At 43.6% G+C, this 16,572-nt stretch overlaps 5 protein-coding genes across 6 annotated transcripts in view; all 5 read left to right on the plus strand.

Annotated features, from left to right (window-relative positions):
- The window catches only part of LOC141945062 (UDP-glucuronosyltransferase 1A1-like), a 36,979-nt gene that overhangs the window by 5,403 nt on the left and 15,004 nt on the right, over positions 1-16,572 (plus strand). Inside the window, exon 1 of one of the 2 annotated variants that reach the window (XM_074872501.1) lies at positions 12,369-13,262. The exons of the other annotated variant lie outside the window; for it this stretch is intronic. Within the exon in view, the coding sequence (XP_074728602.1) occupies positions 12,402-13,262 (861 nt within the window). The 5' untranslated portion in view covers positions 12,369-12,401. Of the gene's footprint in view, positions 1-12,368; positions 13,263-16,572 lie in introns of those variants that run through there. 2 annotated transcript variants of the gene reach the window in all.
- On the plus strand, positions 724-8,634 carry LOC141944914 (UDP-glucuronosyltransferase 1A1-like). The gene is made up of 4 exons (XM_074872228.1): positions 724-1,572; positions 7,692-7,835; positions 8,328-8,387; positions 8,620-8,634. The coding sequence occupies exons 1-4, from the start codon at positions 736-738 to the stop codon at positions 8,632-8,634; spliced, it is 1,056 nt and encodes a 351-aa protein (XP_074728329.1). The 5' UTR covers positions 724-735.
- LOC141945015 (UDP-glucuronosyltransferase 1A1-like) lies at positions 4,673-5,749 on the plus strand. Its single transcript, XM_074872347.1, has 2 exons — positions 4,673-5,536; positions 5,720-5,749. Exons 1-2 carry the CDS (start codon positions 4,673-4,675, stop codon positions 5,747-5,749), a joined length of 894 nt encoding a protein of 297 aa, XP_074728448.1.
- Positions 8,768-9,936, plus strand: LOC141945016 (UDP-glucuronosyltransferase 1A1-like). The gene is made up of 2 exons (XM_074872348.1): positions 8,768-9,644; positions 9,883-9,936. The coding sequence occupies exons 1-2, from the start codon at positions 8,784-8,786 to the stop codon at positions 9,934-9,936; spliced, it is 915 nt and encodes a 304-aa protein (XP_074728449.1). The 5' UTR covers positions 8,768-8,783.
- On the plus strand, positions 10,560-12,252 carry LOC141945017 (UDP-glucuronosyltransferase 1A1-like). Its single transcript, XM_074872349.1, has 3 exons — positions 10,560-11,453; positions 11,946-12,005; positions 12,238-12,252. The coding sequence occupies exons 1-3, from the start codon at positions 10,593-10,595 to the stop codon at positions 12,250-12,252; spliced, it is 936 nt and encodes a 311-aa protein (XP_074728450.1). The 5' UTR covers positions 10,560-10,592.

The raw sequence follows: 16,572 nt of genomic DNA on the forward strand, positions 1-16,572 counted from the left end.
ACAGAATTTGGTTATTTAAAAAAAAAAAAAAAAAAGCAAAAAACAAACCCCAGGTACTTTAACATTGATTTCTCATATTTAACTTTACTGTAAGTTATGTTTCACTGCACAGCTTGCCTCAGCTTAATGGGAAAATAAAATACTTATAAAAAAATACCAAATTACTGCACTCTGTGACAACTCTGTCAGCCTTCAGTGGCATAAAGAACTCCAACAGCAGATGGAAGAGTGATTTTAGTGTGCTCGTTATAGACCCAGTACTACCATGTGGGGTCAGCAGTGATTCTGTCCATCCACTCTGTATACATGTCTTTCGTGGATTCCTGTGCAACTTAGAGCGTGTTGTCAGTAAATGTCAGCAAAAGTTGCTGCGTTGCTGATGGTTAGAAGTGTCATGAGGCTGTGGTCCTACTGTAGGAAGAAGAAGAGAGGGTGAAGCATTGAGTTGTAGTCTCAGCTTGGGCAGGCAAAGTGTATGATAGGAAACAACAGCCCCTTTCTTGTGCTCGTGCAGACCCGCTTTTGAAGTACAAACATAATCATTAATCATCTACCATGACTCCATTGCATGCAAACTTGTGACTGCCTGAAATGTGAGGTGAGTCAAAAGGGCAGAGGTATCATAAGAAAGCATTGCCAAGTGGTGTGTTTGCATAGGTGGAGCAAAGCTACAAAAGCTTGTGAACCACCCCTGGCCTCTCTTGTGCATGGGTTTCTGTCTGTCCAGCTCGCAACATGCTGGTGGCGGTGCTGCTCCTCTTCTTGTGCTGCCTGAGTCCTGCCGCTGCTGGGAAACTGCTGGTGATCCCGATGGAAGGCAGTCACTGGCTGAGTATGAAGGAAGTGCTGGCTGAGCTGAGCAAGAGAGGCCATGAAATAGTTGTTATCGCACCAGACAGCAAAATAGTGATAGATTCTTCAGGGATATATGAAATGAAAACGTATCCTGTACCTTTCAAAAAGGAAGAGATGCAAGAACTTATACACTCACTTAGTGCAGACTGTTTTAGCGAAGAGTCTTTCCTGGTCCGATTTTTGAATACTTGGGATAATTTCCGAAAGAGTTCTGCCATGTTTCAATCTTCCTGCAGCTCCTTACTGTACAACAAAGAGATGATGAAATACATTGAAGAAAGCAAATTTGATGCCATCTTCACAGATCCTCTGACACCCTGTGGTCAGATCATTGCTTTGCACTTTTCTATCCCTACTGTTTTCTTCTTGCGGGGTGTCCCATGCGCTATAGACATTCACGCTGCTCAGAGTCCAGACCCACCATCCTACGTCCCACGAATGCTCTCAGTCAATACAGATCATATGACGTTCTCTCAGAGAGTGAAAAACTTCCTGATTAGCATTTCAGAGTATTTTACCTGCAGTATAATCTTTTCACCATTTGAAAGCTTGGCCTCAGACTTTCTCCAAAAGCCAATGACAATGACACAGCTTTTAAGTCATGGATCCATTTGGCTGAAGAGACTCGACTTTGTCTTTGACTACCCCATGCCTGTAATGCCCAATATGATTTTCATTGGAGGCATAAACTGTGGACAGAAGAAACCATTATCTCAGGTCAGTGATGGGCTGGGAAAGGTGTAACAAGGGAAAAGTTCTGGCAGTCATACACATGCATGATCTGGGTGAGGTTTAATAGCATGTTTGATATGGATGTTTCTTACCTAAAGACATAATTTAGATTAGCAATTTCTGTATAGCTAATCCACATGAAAAACAGACCAGGAGAACAAGATGTGACTCTACCTCCTTTCCTTGGGTCTGCCCAACATGGGGATTTTGTTTGGTGAGGGGATCATGTGCTATGCTGTGTTTAATTCCAGCTGAAGTCAGGTACACAAACACCATCTTGCCCAGGAATTAATGCAAAAAGGGCAAGTGAATTATAAACGGCTCTTCAAAAAATTCTTTGCCTCGCATAAGAGGCAGTAGAGTATTTCTTCAAGAGCATTAGCTACTTATCCAGTTAGAAAAATAACTCACTGGGTTATGTGCAGTAGCATCATGTGCTCTTTTCTGTAACAGCAGTCTTGTGTTTGAGTCGAAAGCTAATATTTTATGGTGAAGGTTTTCATCTAACAACATCTTCCATCACAAAAACTAGACAGCTGAATTCTCAACTGCATTTTCAGGAGACATCCAGTTTGGATTGGGAAATGATGATGGGTGGTTGCTTGAGCATCTGTGATCTAAAAAGTTCTTGATAAAGGCATGCATGTGATGTATGTTAGCTTGTTGGTGCTCATGATGTACATTAGCTTGTTGCTGTGTGTGATGTATATTCTTGCTTGCTTGTGCTGTTAAGTAGAACAGCCTCATGTGAAGCCAGAGATTAAGTGGAAAGGGAGCTACAGGAGGAGACAGCTCTCCTCAGCAGATGATGAATCTGTAGTTAGTGTCATCCAGCCGTTTCAGTAATAAATCACATTGTTTCCTAGAAAGGATAAAGTTTTATCCTTTGTGAATGTTACTTAAAAATAAACACTCTCCTCTATTCTTCCTTTTAACTTTTTTTCACTTGCCAGCTTTCCCCAGTCTTAGGGAATGGATTCCTCCTGCCTGTCACCACTCTTATTCTTCCCTCAAATTCATAGGCCTTTGTGAACACGAATGAGTGAAACTTAACAAGAAAATGGGTTTGCATTTTAGAAGCCTGGCACATCTTCCCCAGGGCCAACCTTAACTGCCCTCAGGCTTTGCTTTACTCCTTCCGGTACTTCACCTGATGCTTCCCGTTGAAAGTACTGTTTATTTCTGTTGAGCTGCTAGTGTTCAGAACTATTTTTTCCCAAAAGTCTCTTTCAAATTGCTGTCAGCCCTCCACATGGCCACTTTTATTAGGGCAGTGCTTTTTCCTATCTGTTCTGTCCATCAGAGTTGCTTAATGGCTCCTCAGGGACAAAGCCAGGCAGATCCTCTGGGAAGGCAGCAAGTGAACCTGCCTGGAGGCAAGGCCATGTGGCAGCTCCAGCTTAAAATCAGACTTTCCTCTGAAGACAAATCTCACTCTCATTCTCATCTTGCTCAGGGGCTAAAGATCATAGTTCAGCAGCAATATTTATTGCAAAAGTACTAATTCTTCAGTCTGATTTCTTCTTTTCTGACTATGCCTCTGAATCACACAGTTACATCTAACGGCAATATATATATATAATATAAAGGTTGGCAAGCTTTATATATAATATATAAATATAAATATATATTATATATAATATAAAGGTTGGCAAGTACTTGTTAACTGCTCAGACATGGTATCTTACTTCTAGTGTTTCATCTGAAGTAATAACACCACCTCTTATCATTTAAAATAAATTCCTGGCCTGAAACTGTTATAAGTAGATTTCTCAAACTGATGTGAGTCAGAGTCAATTAAAATTTCAATTGTTTATTTAGTAAGTGGTAACAAGTAAAACAGTGCTGGGCGGCCGGGGAGTCCTTGCTCCACCAACGGCGCGCACTCATTTCCCGAGGGTCCGTCTTTTTTATATTTTCCGCTTTCCGGTATCGGGTCTCTCTGAGGGGTGTACTCTGCGTCTGCGTACTTTGCAGTTAGGGGGTCGCTCCATCCGGGTCTTCTTCGCGTCACCAACTCCTTGTATTTCCTGCTTTCCTGAGAGTGGTTCACAAAGTTTTTGTTTATATCTTACAGAATATAGACACTACCTCCTTTTTTCTTTTTCTTCTCCCCTTTGTCTTTCTCCCTTTTGTCCTTCTTCTCTTTCTCCCTCTTTTCAGTCTTTTGCATAGTAGGAGTCCTTGCTTCAGCATTTCAACTTAGATAAGTACTTGCAGTCAGTTAGTCGTTACACAGTGTAATAGTTAAGATTAAGTTTAGACCTACATAGTTTATGGAATAACATGTCACGAGTTCCCAGTATCTTTAATGGAATTTGATGAACAAACAGTTTACTGTCTATCACAGAAACCAGATGGCTGTTACAGACTTTTCCTTCCTATTGCTCCTGGAAGAAGAAAATGATTGAGAAATGCACAGAGAAATAGGTCAGGATCAGAACAAAGAAGTGTTGTGCATGGCAGCACAGATTTGGTGGTTTTTCCTTCACTGATGCAAGCCCCTGACGCAGTGCTGCTTATTGTAATAGATTTGTACCTGGTGTTGTACCTGGCCCCAGTGCTGAGCTATATGTAAATCACAGAGCCTCCTCCTTAGGAATTGCACAGATGTTGTGCTGTATCGTGGCATAATTCTATCTTTTTAAACATAAACTGGACAAGCATTTCAGAACAGCTTATCAAGAAGAAAGAAAGAATGAAAAGAAGGAAAGCAAGAAAGCATTTTAGTACCTGCTTTCAGCAAGCCCAGTTACTTCCAAGTGCCAGCACTATTCAGAGACTTGGGATTTTGTTTTTGCAAAGTCTGATTTTATTTTCAGTCTAACGTTAATCAGCACAGGGGATCAATCAGAAAGGACCCATCTGAAGGGAGACTCAGATACCAAGCCCAGTTCTGCCCAACCCAAGTTGATTTATCACATTCCTTAAATGATTCATCAATGCCTTGAATGGTTACTGGTGACTGGTTTTGCTGGAAAAGCTGGATCGTTAAGGGGGAATGTGAGAATCTGGCAGGGGGCTGTGGTACTACTTAAAATCTGTTGGGTCTGGGCAGATGAACAGACCTGGGATTTCTAGGAGCATGGCTTATGTAAGTAAATACAATTACTTAGTTTCTGCGGGGGTTTTGGTTTTCCTGTCTCTGTTTTGTTTGGCTGATGGTGGAAAACTGTTGGTGGTGCCAATGGATGGGAGTCACTGGCTCAGCATGCGCTTGCTGCTGGCAGCCCTCAGCCAGAAAGAGCACGAAATTGTTGTTGTCGCACCAGAAGTAAACTTGAACGTGAAGGCATCTGAATATTACACTTTGAAAACATATCCAGTACCTTTAACGAGGGAAGAACTGGGAGCAAGCATGCATTCATTTGCAAATGATCTTTTTGAGAGAAGACCTTTTCTTCAAAGAATTGCTGCGCTTTATGAAAAAGTTCAAGTCATCTCTGGTCTCTACGCCTCCTCCTGTACCAGTTTACTGCACAATAAGGATCTGATGCAGTATCTCGAAGGGAGTAAATTTGATGCTGTTCTCACAGATCCTGTTGTACCATGCGGACAAATACTGGCTCTGCATCTCTCTGTCCCATCTGTTTTCTTTTTAAGGGGACTCCCCTGCAGTTTTGATTTGCAGGCTACCCAGTGTCCAGACCCACCTTCCTACATCCCAAGAACATTTACAGACAACTCAGACCACATGACATTTATCCAACGTGTGGAAAACTTATTTCTCAAGTCATCAGAATCCTTTCTTTGCAATTTTGCCTATTTGCCATTTGAACTTATGGCCTCAGATGTTCTCCACAGACCAGTAACAATGAAGGAGCTCTTAAGCCATGGATCCATTTGGCTTAAAAGAATGGATTTTGTTTTTGAATATCCCATGCCAGTGATGCCCAACATAGTTTTCATTGGAGGTATAAACTGTGGAAAGAAAAAGCCATTATCTCAGGTCAGTGATTTCCTTGATAAAATATATTAACATTTGAAGGGAGAATGCTGTTTGCAAATGCTTTGTGTGCATATAATTGTATACATGAGTTTGTGGGATTTATATGTGCAGTAAGGTGTACTGTAAAGACAAAGAAAATAGGTGAAAAACTGGGCTGATTTTAATTCTCTCCCACTCCTGCAGGTACTCTTCTACAGCATTAGCAGGATCTAAGCATTTTTGCTTACACAATTTTCTTTGGGCTAACTAAAAGTGGTTTATCACTGTACTCTTGCTAACGAGGCACACAGCTACCAGTGAGGGTGATCCCCATCTTAGCAGGCAGATCTGCTGCTGATATTTGCCAGATCGGTATTATTACCTGAAATGATTTGTTTTACTGTCACAATTTATTTTTAAAAATAATGAATCTTTTCAGTTAATAGAATCATCCTTTCATAATGTAGAAATAAAATATTATAACTCATCAGTTGGTAGGTAATGTGCTGGTTGCTTTTTCAGTCTAGGCTTATCCTTTCACTGCATGGATTCTTTACACAATTTTCTGCAAAACTGATGGGGGTTTTTGTAGCTGCTAGCTATCGCTCAGCTGTCTGCAACAGCTTAAGCTGCCATCTGAAAAGTTTCCCTACAAAGGGTGTACCTAGAAATTCAGTAGTTCGTTAAATGTCCTTAAAAAAATTCTGGTGCATGATATCAACCTCCATAGTAAATTATTGTATGGTCAAAATTACTTCTATGCAATAATTTTCAAAATTAGGGCTGACTGCAAATCTTGTGTATGCATTAGTGTTGTTTTGTTTCATGGCCCTGGGGCATGATCTTCCCTGATTGATCCAGAACAGTATTTCTGAGGTGTTAATCCAGTTTAAATATATGTGGCAAAAAACATGCCCTTGTCTTTCCTTCTTCCAGCCCCTACTTCATCCTTCCAAAAAGAGGCCTTTCAGTGAAATGAACTTTCATAGCCAATTTTCCATTTTCATTGCAGTGTCAAGATATAAAACTGATAAAGAAACCAGATGATTTCCCATGGGAAGCATTAATATTTTTCTAATCTTTTACAAATAGAAAATGATTTGGACTGTAGGGAGGGGAGGAAATTTCCTATACTCAAAATTCTTGTACGGAAAATGAATGATCTGTTAATCTGCACTTTTGAGCAGACCACTTGTTGAAGGACCCCTCATTTCCTTAAAACCCAGTATTCCCCTAATAGAGAGGTGGGTGTTTCCCAGTCTAGCTGTTGCTCTGATTACTATTTGCCAAATTAGCTGAACTTTAACACCTCTTATCCAGTTTTGCCATACCCATCATTATAGATTTACCACACAGCAAATAAGTCTAAAGATCACCAGGAGAACCACAGCACGGACTGCTTAAAACTGTGGGGCTGGGGATATTCTTCCTGGGCAGCTCTCACCAGATTTCAGCAGAAATGGCCCCGGTGCTCAGTGCTCATCCGCAAGTCATGACAGCGCTGGTTCTGCTCCTGTCCGTGCTCAGTTTGGCTGCTGGTGGGAAGCTGCTGGTGGTGCCGGTGGATGGGAGTCCTTGGTTCAGCCTGCGGGAAGTGTTGGACGTTCTCAGTCAGAAGGGACACGAAATAGTCGTTGTTGCACCTGAAGTCAGTTTGCACATAAAGCCAACAAAGAATTTTGTTATGAAAATATACTCAGTCCCTTTCAAAAAGGAAGAGATGGATACAAATTTCCAGTCATTTTTACGAGATGTACTTCAAGAAGGATCTTTTCTGGAAAGATTTATTAAAGTGTACCAAGGTATGAAAAGAGTCTCTGATTTGGTGATCTCCAGCTGTGCACACTTACTGTACAACAAAGAGCTTGTCAGATACCTTGAGGAGGGCAGGTTTGACGCTGTCCTTACAGACCCTGTACTACCCTGCGGGCAGATACTGGCTGAGCATCTTTCAATTCCTTCTGTGTTTTATTTAAGAGGAATACCATGTGGTTTGGATTTTGAAGCCACTCAATGTCCCAATCCTCCTTCTTATGTCCCCAGGGCATTTACAGACCTTACGGACCACATGAACTTTTTCCAGCGGGTGAAGAATTTAATCGTTGACATCCCAAATTATTTTCTCTGTGATTTTGCCTTTCAACCATATGCGAAACTGGCTTCTGAGTTCCTCCAGCGGGACGTGACTGTGCAGGATCTCTTACGCCAGGGTTCCATTTGGCTCATGAGGTTAGATTTTGTGCTAGATTATCCAAGACCTTTGATGCCCAACATCATTTTAATTGGAGGCGTAAACTGTGCTCACAAGAAGCTACCTCAGGTGGGTCATGCTCTGTTTTTAAGTCATGCCCTGGTAGATTTCTGTGTTCACAAGGGTGGAATTTTGTGTTGTCGAGAGGAATCCAGTTCCCGTTTAGGGTGGGTTAGGCAAATACTCATGAAAGAAATTATTTTTCTCTCACTTTTTTCCTCACTTTCCATTTTCTGTGTAAGCAGCTATACCTTCTCACTGATAAAGTATGCTCCGTGCTTGCCTTTTTCATTATGCGTATTTGAAGTTATTTGGTGTAACATTGTGTAACTTGGTACCCTCTTTCTCAGTTAGTGAGTGATGGAAGAGCAGCAGGCAGGTCTAGGGGCTGTCAAAGCCTTGCAGTGAGGTGTAATCCATACACCTTTGCAAATGGTTGTAGTAGGCTCTGGTATCAATGAGAAATGCACGTCAGACTTCTGTCCAGGTGCACCCGTGCTGCCTTACCACTTTTTTCTTTGTCAGTGAATTTGTCTGCTTCTCCTCATGCTCTTTCCAAAGCAGGAATCGGGAGGAATGCCACAGGCTGTGGATGCTCAGGCCGAGAAGCACCGTCTCTGCGTACAGGCAGGCTTCAGAAGATTTTGCCTTGGTGATGGCTATGTGAGATCAGAGAACAAAATCAATTTCCATGAACCTGAAGGGGCTATGGGAGCTTGGCAGATCCTTCTCAAAGGCAATAGAGATGCCAAAGCTTTTCTGATAGAAACAGGTGGGGCTTATCTGGGGGGAGCATCCAGCACCTTTACCAAGTGCCCGTGTAGATTTCTGAACTCCAGTGCTTGTTATCCAGCCTTTTATCAAATGAATGATTGTACATTGACCACACAGCAAATAGCTCCAAGGGTCAAAACTTGTGTGGTAGCACAGATTGCTTAAAAGCACGGAGCTGGAGCTGTTGCTTCAGTGCCACCAGTGGTTTTCTTTCTGGGCAGCACTCACCAGATTTCATCAGAAATGGCCCCGGTGCTCAGTGCTCATCCGCAAGTCACGACAGCGCTGGTTCTGCTCCTGTCCATGCTCAGTTTGGCTGCTGGTGGGAAGCTGCTGGTGGTGCCGGTGGATGGGAGTCATTGGCTCAGCATGCGGGAAGTGTTGGACGTTCTCAGTCAGAAGGGACATGAAATAGTCGTTGTTGCCCCTGAAGTCAGTTTGTACTTAAAGCCAACAAAGAATTTTGTTATGAAAATGTACCCCATCCCTTTCACACAGGAAGAGATGGAGGAAATATTCCAGTCATTTTTACGAGATGTACTTCAAGAAGGACCTTTTCTGGAAAGATTTCTTAAAGTGTACCAAGGTATGAAAAGAGCCTCTGAGTTGGCAATCTCCAGCTGTGCACACTTACTGTACAACAAAGAGCTTGTCAGATACCTTGAGGAGGGCAGGTTTGACGCTGTCCTTACAGACCCTGTACTACCCTGCGGGCAGATACTGGCTGAGCATCTTTCAATTCCTTCTGTGTTTTTTTTAAGAGGAATACCATGTGGTTTGGATTTTGAAGCCACTCAATGTCCCAATCCTCCTTCTTATGTCCCCAGGGCATTTACAGAGCATTCAGACCGCATGAACTTTTTCCAGCGGGTGAAGAATCTAATCTATGACATCCCAAATTATTTTCTCTGTGATTTTGCCTTTCAACCATATGGGAAACTGGCTTCTGAGTTCCTTCAGAGGGACGTGACTGTGCTCGATCTCTTACGCCAGGGTTCCATTTGGCTCATGAGGTTAGATTTTGTGCTAGATTATCCAAGACCTTTGATGCCCAACATCATTTCAATTGGAGGCGTAAACTGTGCTCACAAGAAGCTACCTCAGGTGGGTCATGCTCTGTTTTTAAGTCATGCTCTGGTAGATTTCTGTGTTCACAAGGGTGGAATTTTGTGTTGTGGAGAGGAATCCAGTTCCTGTTTAGGGTGAGTTAGGCAAATACTCATGAAAGAAATTATTTTTCTCTCACTTTTTTCCTCACTTTCCATTTTCTGTGTAAGCAGCTATACCTTCTCACTGATAAAGTATGCTCCGTGCTTGCCTTTTTCATTATGCGTATTTGAAGTTATTTGGTGTAACATTGTGTAACTTGGTACCCTCTTTCTCAGTTAGTGAGTGATGGAAGAGCAGCAGGCAGGTCTAGGGGCTGTCAAAGCCTTGCAGTGAGGTGTAATCCATACACCTTTGCAAATAGTTGTAGTAGGCTCTGGTATCAATGAGAAATGCACGTCAGACTTCTGTGCAGGTGCACCCGTGCTGCCTTACCACTTCTTTCTTTGTCAGTGAATTTGTCTGCTTCTCCACATGCTCTTTCCAAAGCAGGAATCGGGAGGAATGCCACAGGCTGTGGATGCTCAGGCCGAGAAGCACCGTCTCTGTGTACAGGCAGGCTTCAGAAGATTTTGCCTTGGTGATGGCTACGTGAGATTGAAGAACAAAATCAATCTCCATGAGCCTGAAGGGGCTATGGGAGCTTGGCAGATCCTTCTCAAAGGCAATAGAGATGCCAAAGCTTTTCTGATAGAAACAGGTGGGGCTTATCTGGAGGGAGCATCCAGCACATTTACCATGTGCCCGTGTAGATTTCTGAACTCCAGTGCTTGTTATCCAGCCTTTTATCAAATGAATGATTATACATTGACCACACAGCAAATAGCTCCAAGGGTCAAAAGTTGTGTGGTAGCACAGATTGCTTAAAAGCACGGAGCTGGAGCTGTTGCTTCAGTGCCACCAGTGGTTTTCTTTCTGGGCAGCACTCACCAGATTTCAGCAGAAATGGCCCCAGTGCTCAGTGCTCATCCACAAGTCACAACAACGCTGGTTCTGCTCCTGTCCTTACTCAGTTTGGCTGCTGGTGGGAAGCTGCTGGTGGTATGGTTGGATGGGAGTCCTTGGCTCAGCATGCGGGAAGTGTTGGACGTTCTCAGGCAGAAGGGACATGAAATAGTCGTTGTTGCACCTGAAGTCAGTTTGCACATAAAGCCAACAAACAATTTTGTTATGAAAACGTACCCCATCCCTTTCACAAGGGCAGAGATGGAGGAAAATTTCCAGGTATTTTTACGAGATGTACTTCAAGAAGGATCTTTTCTGGAAAGATTTCTTAAAGCATACCAAGGTATGAAAAGAATCTCTGAGTTGGCGTTCTCCATCTGTGCACACTTACTGTACAACAAAGAGCTTGTCAGATACCTTGAGGAGGGCAGGTTTGACGCTGTCCTTACAGACCCTGTACTACCCTGCGGGCAGATACTGGCTGAGCATCTTTCAATTCCTTCTGTGTTTTTTTTAAGAGGAATACCATGTGGTTTGGATTTTGAAGCCACTCAATGTCCCAATCCTCCTTCTTATGTCCCCAGGGCATTTACAGACCATTCAGACCGCATGAACTTTTTCCAGCGGGTGAAGAATCTAATCTATGACATCCCAAATTATTTTCTCTGTGATTTTGCCTTTCAACCATTCGCAAAACTGGCTTCTGAGTTCCTGCAGCGGGACGTGACTGTGCAGGATCTCTTACGCCAGGGTTCCATTTGGCTCATGAGGTTAGATTTTGTGCTAGATTATCCAAGACCTTTGATGCCCAACATCATTTTAATTGGAGGCGTAAACTGTGCTCACAAGAAGCTACCTCAGGTGGGTCATGCTCTGTTTTTAAGTCATGCTCTGGTAGACTTCTGTGTTCACGAGGGTGGAATTTTGTGTTGTCGAGAGGAATGCAGTTCCCGTTTAGGGTGGGTTAGGCAAATACTCATGAAAGAAATTATTTTTCTCTCACTTTTTTCCTCACTTTCCATTTTCTGTGTAAGCAGCTATACCTTCTCACTGATAAAGTATGCTCCGTGCTTGCCTTTTTCATTATGCGTATTTGAAGTTATTTGGTGTAACATTGTGTAACTTGGTACCCTCTTTCTCAGTTAGTGAGTGATGGAAGAGCAGCAGGCAGGTCTAGGGGCTGTCAAAGCCTTGCAGTGAGGTGTAATCCATACACCTTTGCAAATGGTTGTAGTAGGCTCTGGTATTAATGAGAAATGCACGTCAGACTTCTGTCCAGGTGCACCCATGCTGCCTTACCACTTCTTTCTTTGTCAGTGAATTTGTCTGCTTCTCCACACGCTCTTTCCAAAGCTGGAATCGGGAGGAATGCCACAGGCTGTGGATGCTCAGGCCGAGAAGCACCGTCTCTGTGTACAGGCAGGCTTCAGAAGATTTTGCCTTGGTGATGGCTACGTGAGATCGCAGAACAAAATCAATCTCCATGAACCTGAAGGGGCTATGGGAGCTTGGCAGATCCTTCTCAAAGGCAATAGAGATGCCAAAGCTTTTCTGATAGAAACAGGTGGGGCTTATCTGGGGGGAGCATCCAGCACATTTACCAAGTGCCCGTGTAGATTTCTGAACTCCAGTGCTTGTTATCCAGCCTTTCATCAAATGAATGATTGTACATTGACCACACAGCAAATAGCTCCAAGGGTCAAAAGTTGTGTGGTAGCACAGATTGCTTAAAAGCACGGAGCTGGAGCTGTTGCTTCAGTGCCACCAGTGGTTTTCTTTCTGGGCAGCACTCACCAGATTGCAGCAGAAATGGCCCCAGTGCTCAGTGCTCATCCACAAGTCACAACAACGCTGGTTCTGCTCCTGTCCTTACTCAGTTTGGCTGCTGGTGGGAAGCTGCTGGTGGTGCCGGTGGATGGGAGTCATTGGCTCAGCATGCGGGAAGTGTTGGACGTTCTCAGTCAGAAGGGACATGAAATAGTCGTTGTTGCACCTGAAGCCAATTTGTACTTAAAGCCAACAAACAATTTTGTTATGAAAATATACTCAGGCCCTCTCACACAGGAAGAGATGGAGGAAAATTTACAGGCATTTTTACGAGATGTACTTCAAGAAGGATCTTTTCTGGAAAGATTTATTAAAGTGTACCGAGGTATGAAAAGACTCTCTGATTTGGCGATCTCCAGCTGTGCACACTTACTGTACAACAAAGAGCTTGTCAGATACCTTGAGGAGGGCAGGTTTGACGCTGTTCTTACAGACCCTGTACTACCCTGCGGGCAGATACTGGCTGAGCATCTTTCAATTCCTTCTGTGTTTTTTTTAAGAGGAATACCATGTGGTTTGGATTTTGAAGCCACTCAATGTCCCAATCCTCCTTCTTATGTCCCCCGGGCATTTACAGACCTTACGGACCACATGAACTTTTTCCAGCGGGTGAAGAATTTAATCGTTGACATCCCAAATTATTTTCTCTGTGATTTTGCCTTTCAACCATATGCGAAACTGGCTTCTGAGTTCCTGCAGCGGGACGTGACTGTGCAGGATCTCTTACGCCAGGGTTCCATTTGGCTCATGAGGTTAGATTTTGTGCTAGATTATCCAAGACCTTTGATGCCCAACATCATTTTAATTGGAGGCGTAAACTGTGCTCACAAGAAGCTACCTCAGGTGGGTCATGCTCTGTTTTTAAGTCATGCTCTGGTAGACTTCTGTGTTCACGAGGGTGGAATTTTGTGTTGTCGAGAGGAATCCAGTTCCCATTTAGGATGGGTTAGGCACAGCGCTTAGCGGGTTGACAGAGCGCTTAGGGATATGGTGTAGTTCAGAACTGTCAGTGTTAGGTTAATGGTTGGACTAGGTGATCTTCAAGGTCTTTTCCAACCTAGATGATTCTGTGGTTCTGTGAATACTCGTGAAAGAAATTATTTTTCTCTCACTTTTTTCCTCACTTTCCATTTTCTGTGCAAGCAGCTATACCTTCTCACTGATAAAGTATGCTCCATGGATGCCTTTTCCATTACGCATAATCGAAGCCATTAGGTGTAACATTGTGTAACTTGGTACCCTCTTTCTCGGTTAGTGAGTGATGGAAGAGCAGCAGGCAGGTCTAGGGGCTGTCAAAGCCTTGCAGTGAGGTGTAATCCATACACCTTTGCAAATGGTTGTAGTAGGCTCTGGTATTAATGAGAAATGCACGTCAGACTTCTGTCCAGGTGCACCCGTGCTGCCTTACCACTTCTTTCTTTGTCAGTGAATTTGTCTGCTTCTCCACATGCTCTTTCCAAAGCAGGAATCGGGAGGAATGCCACAGGCTGTGGATGCTCAGGCTAAGAAGCACCGTCTCTGTGTACAGGCAGGCTTCAGAAGATTTTGCCTTGGTGATGGCTATGTGAGATCAGAGAACAAAATCAATCTCCATGAGCCTGAAGGGGCTATGTTGGCTTGGCAGATTCTTCTCAAAGGCAATAGAGCTGCCAAAGCTTTTCTGATAGAAACAGGTGGGGCTTATCTGGAGGGAGCATCCAGCACATTTACCATGTGCCCGTGTAGATTTCTGAACTCCCGTGCTTTTTATCCAGCCTTTTATCAACTGAATGATTATACATTGACCACACAGCAAATAGCTCCAAGGATCCAAAGTTGTGTGGCAGCAGAGAGTGTAGGAGAAATGAAAGATATTGTGAAGGACGTAAGATATTTTGATGTCCCTGAGAGCACTGTTTATAGTCACGTATGAAACTTGGAGTTTGCTGTTTCACATTTGTCTTTACTTAAGGATAACTCTTGTGAGCTTTCTCTCAGTGTCTGCTGGTAGGAGAGCAACCAATTTCCTACAGCAGATTCTTCTCTTTGCTTGGTGCAGCAGTAAGATTCCATGGCAACGTTTGCTTTGTGAACCTTCTCCTCCTCCTCTCGCTGATCTTGTGGACACTTGCTTCTCATACTGTGTTTCTGCTTTGTGTGAATTGCCCATGGACATGCATCTAGTTTCTGGGATCTAAGCTGCAATTTCTGTGCTGGCATTTAATTCCATTATCAGGTTTACAGCACCTTGACAGAACCTGCTAGGCCTCAGCTGTGGCATCCTCATTAACTTTTACAATTCATTCTGCCCTGCTTGAGCTGATGAGTGTCTGAGCTTCAGCAAACATCTTCTTTTGAAGTAGTAACCTTTCACTGCCAAGTACCCTCCAGAAAAATCAGTTTTTCTATTGCTTTATGGCAGATCCTTAGTTTTCACTGGTATGGATGAGAAGGTTTTTTTCTCTCATCCTTGGGACCCAGTTGCACCAGGACTCCTTCAGCATTCCCAAGGATGGAGAAGCCTGTTACAAAACCCAGTGGATGGGATTCCCTGGCCCAGCATGAGTCAGGCAGTGGAGCTGCTCATGCTGAAGGGACATGAAACGCTTGATCTTCTGCCAGAGAACAATTTTCTCATGAGAATACCATCAGGCACCAGTGAGCGAAGATTCAGTAACAGCTCAGGATGCAGGGAGATCTGAATGTGCAATTCCAGGCTGTTGGTTAAGGTACGTTTGATAGTTTCCACTCTGGGGAAGGCACGACAGCACATGAAGAACTTTCTTGTTTTATTAGACACCAAATAGTTCATACCAGAAGGGCCTTCAAGAGGGCATGTGGCCAAACTCTCTGCCCAAAACCAGGGCAAGTTTGCCATTGCAGCAGGTTGCTCAGGGCCTTTTTGATAACATCTTCTGCAAGAGAGAGATTCATTTGAGAAGTCCTTTACTGATCTTTTGTTCTGCCTTATGGATCAATCCCTGCAGAATTTCCTCACGTTCCTCAGCATTTTTTTTTCTTTTAAGAGGGTTTTTCTGTGGTTTGGAATCTGGTAGACCCAAAAAATACATTAGTTGGAAAGGCGTCATCAATAACCAGAATGCTTGATTTGCAGATAGATATAGTCACAGGTTAGCGGTGTATCTTATGAATTCTATCAGATCTGGCAATGCACAGCTTTTCAGTCATTCCTCTATTTGGCTGAGGAAATGTTACCTTTTTTTGCCTATCCTAGGCCAGTAATCTCCTCAGTGGAAGCATCAACACTGCTATGTCACTGTAGTATAAATGGTCTTAACTTCTTGACAGTAAGATCTGACAAGAGCTTATCTACGCATCCCTCAGCACAATTTGGTCGAGGAGGTGCCACTTTCTTCCCTAATCTCAAATCACTGCAGGGCCGATTCCCAATTCGCTTCGAGGCTCCTTGTCCCACACCAGGAGCTGCTTGATGGTGCAGCTAGGTAGGAGTCAGTGGCTCTGTGTGCTTGCAGATGAGTGCAGGAAGAAGTGATGTGAAATAGCTGGCCCTGCATCTGCAAGAACAGGTCTCCGACTAAACGTCAGGGAGAAAAGGAAGGAGTTGGACCCAGCACTAGTCCCAAAATAAGACATTGATGGATCTTTCCCATCTAGGAGGTCTCAGAGGAAAAGTCATTCCAGAAGTCTTAACAGGCTGAGGAGGGAACAGCTCTATCCTCCAACTCCACCAGCTTTCATGGTGGGGGTGGACACAGTCATTGTATAACAAAAGAGCACAACTTCTGCACCAGCCTCAAGGGGTTATTCTGAGTCCAGCTCTTCAGGCTGTCACACATCTCATGGGGGAACTTAATCAAAATCCTCATTCATTCCTGCCTTTGCAGGAACTTGTAGTATTTCACTGACGCTTAACATACAATTCTTGTCACACTTCCATCTTCATCAGTCTTCTCACTCCAGAAACAATCTCAAACAGCTCTCCCATATCTGCTATGGGGCCATAAGCCTTCTAGAGATGAGTGTTCAGAGAGATGGGTGGGAGGGGGCAGGTTTTGCCTGGGGGAAGGGAGCAGCCTCAGCTAGGCTGAATGGAGATGTGGATGTGACACAATCTCCTGCACCTGCAAAAGCTTCAGGCAGAGGGAGACTATCTGAAATGCAGTCCCACCCAGAACCACCCCTGCCTCCTTCT

This window comes from Strix uralensis, chromosome 6 (genome assembly GCF_047716275.1).
Source record: "Strix uralensis isolate ZFMK-TIS-50842 chromosome 6, bStrUra1, whole genome shotgun sequence".
Classification (NCBI taxonomy): Eukaryota; Metazoa; Chordata; class Aves; order Strigiformes; family Strigidae; genus Strix; species Strix uralensis.

Excerpts from the sequence above, each read along its gene's own strand:
- LOC141945016 (XM_074872348.1), top strand. The coding sequence starts at position 8,784 with ATGGCCCCGGTGCTCAGTGCTCATCCGCAAGTCACGACAGCGCTGGTT. Across the intron at positions 9,645-9,882 it reads CTCACAAGAAGCTACCTCAG|TTATTTGGTGTAACATTGTG; the intron begins GTGGGTCATGCT and ends GCGTATTTGAAG.
- LOC141944914 (XM_074872228.1), top strand. The coding sequence starts at position 736 with ATGCTGGTGGCGGTGCTGCTCCTCTTCTTGTGCTGCCTGAGTCCTGCC. Across the intron at positions 1,573-7,691 it reads AGAAGAAACCATTATCTCAG|CGGGACGTGACTGTGCAGGA; the intron begins GTCAGTGATGGG and ends GAGTTCCTCCAG. Across the intron at positions 7,836-8,327 it reads CTCACAAGAAGCTACCTCAG|CAGGAATCGGGAGGAATGCC; the intron begins GTGGGTCATGCT and ends CTCTTTCCAAAG.
- LOC141945015 (XM_074872347.1), top strand. The coding sequence starts at position 4,673 with ATGGCTTATGTAAGTAAATACAATTACTTAGTTTCTGCGGGGGTTTTG. Across the intron at positions 5,537-5,719 it reads AGAAAAAGCCATTATCTCAG|GTACTCTTCTACAGCATTAG; the intron begins GTCAGTGATTTC and ends CCACTCCTGCAG.
- LOC141945017 (XM_074872349.1), top strand. The coding sequence starts at position 10,593 with ATGGCCCCAGTGCTCAGTGCTCATCCACAAGTCACAACAACGCTGGTT. Across the intron at positions 11,454-11,945 it reads CTCACAAGAAGCTACCTCAG|CTGGAATCGGGAGGAATGCC; the intron begins GTGGGTCATGCT and ends CTCTTTCCAAAG.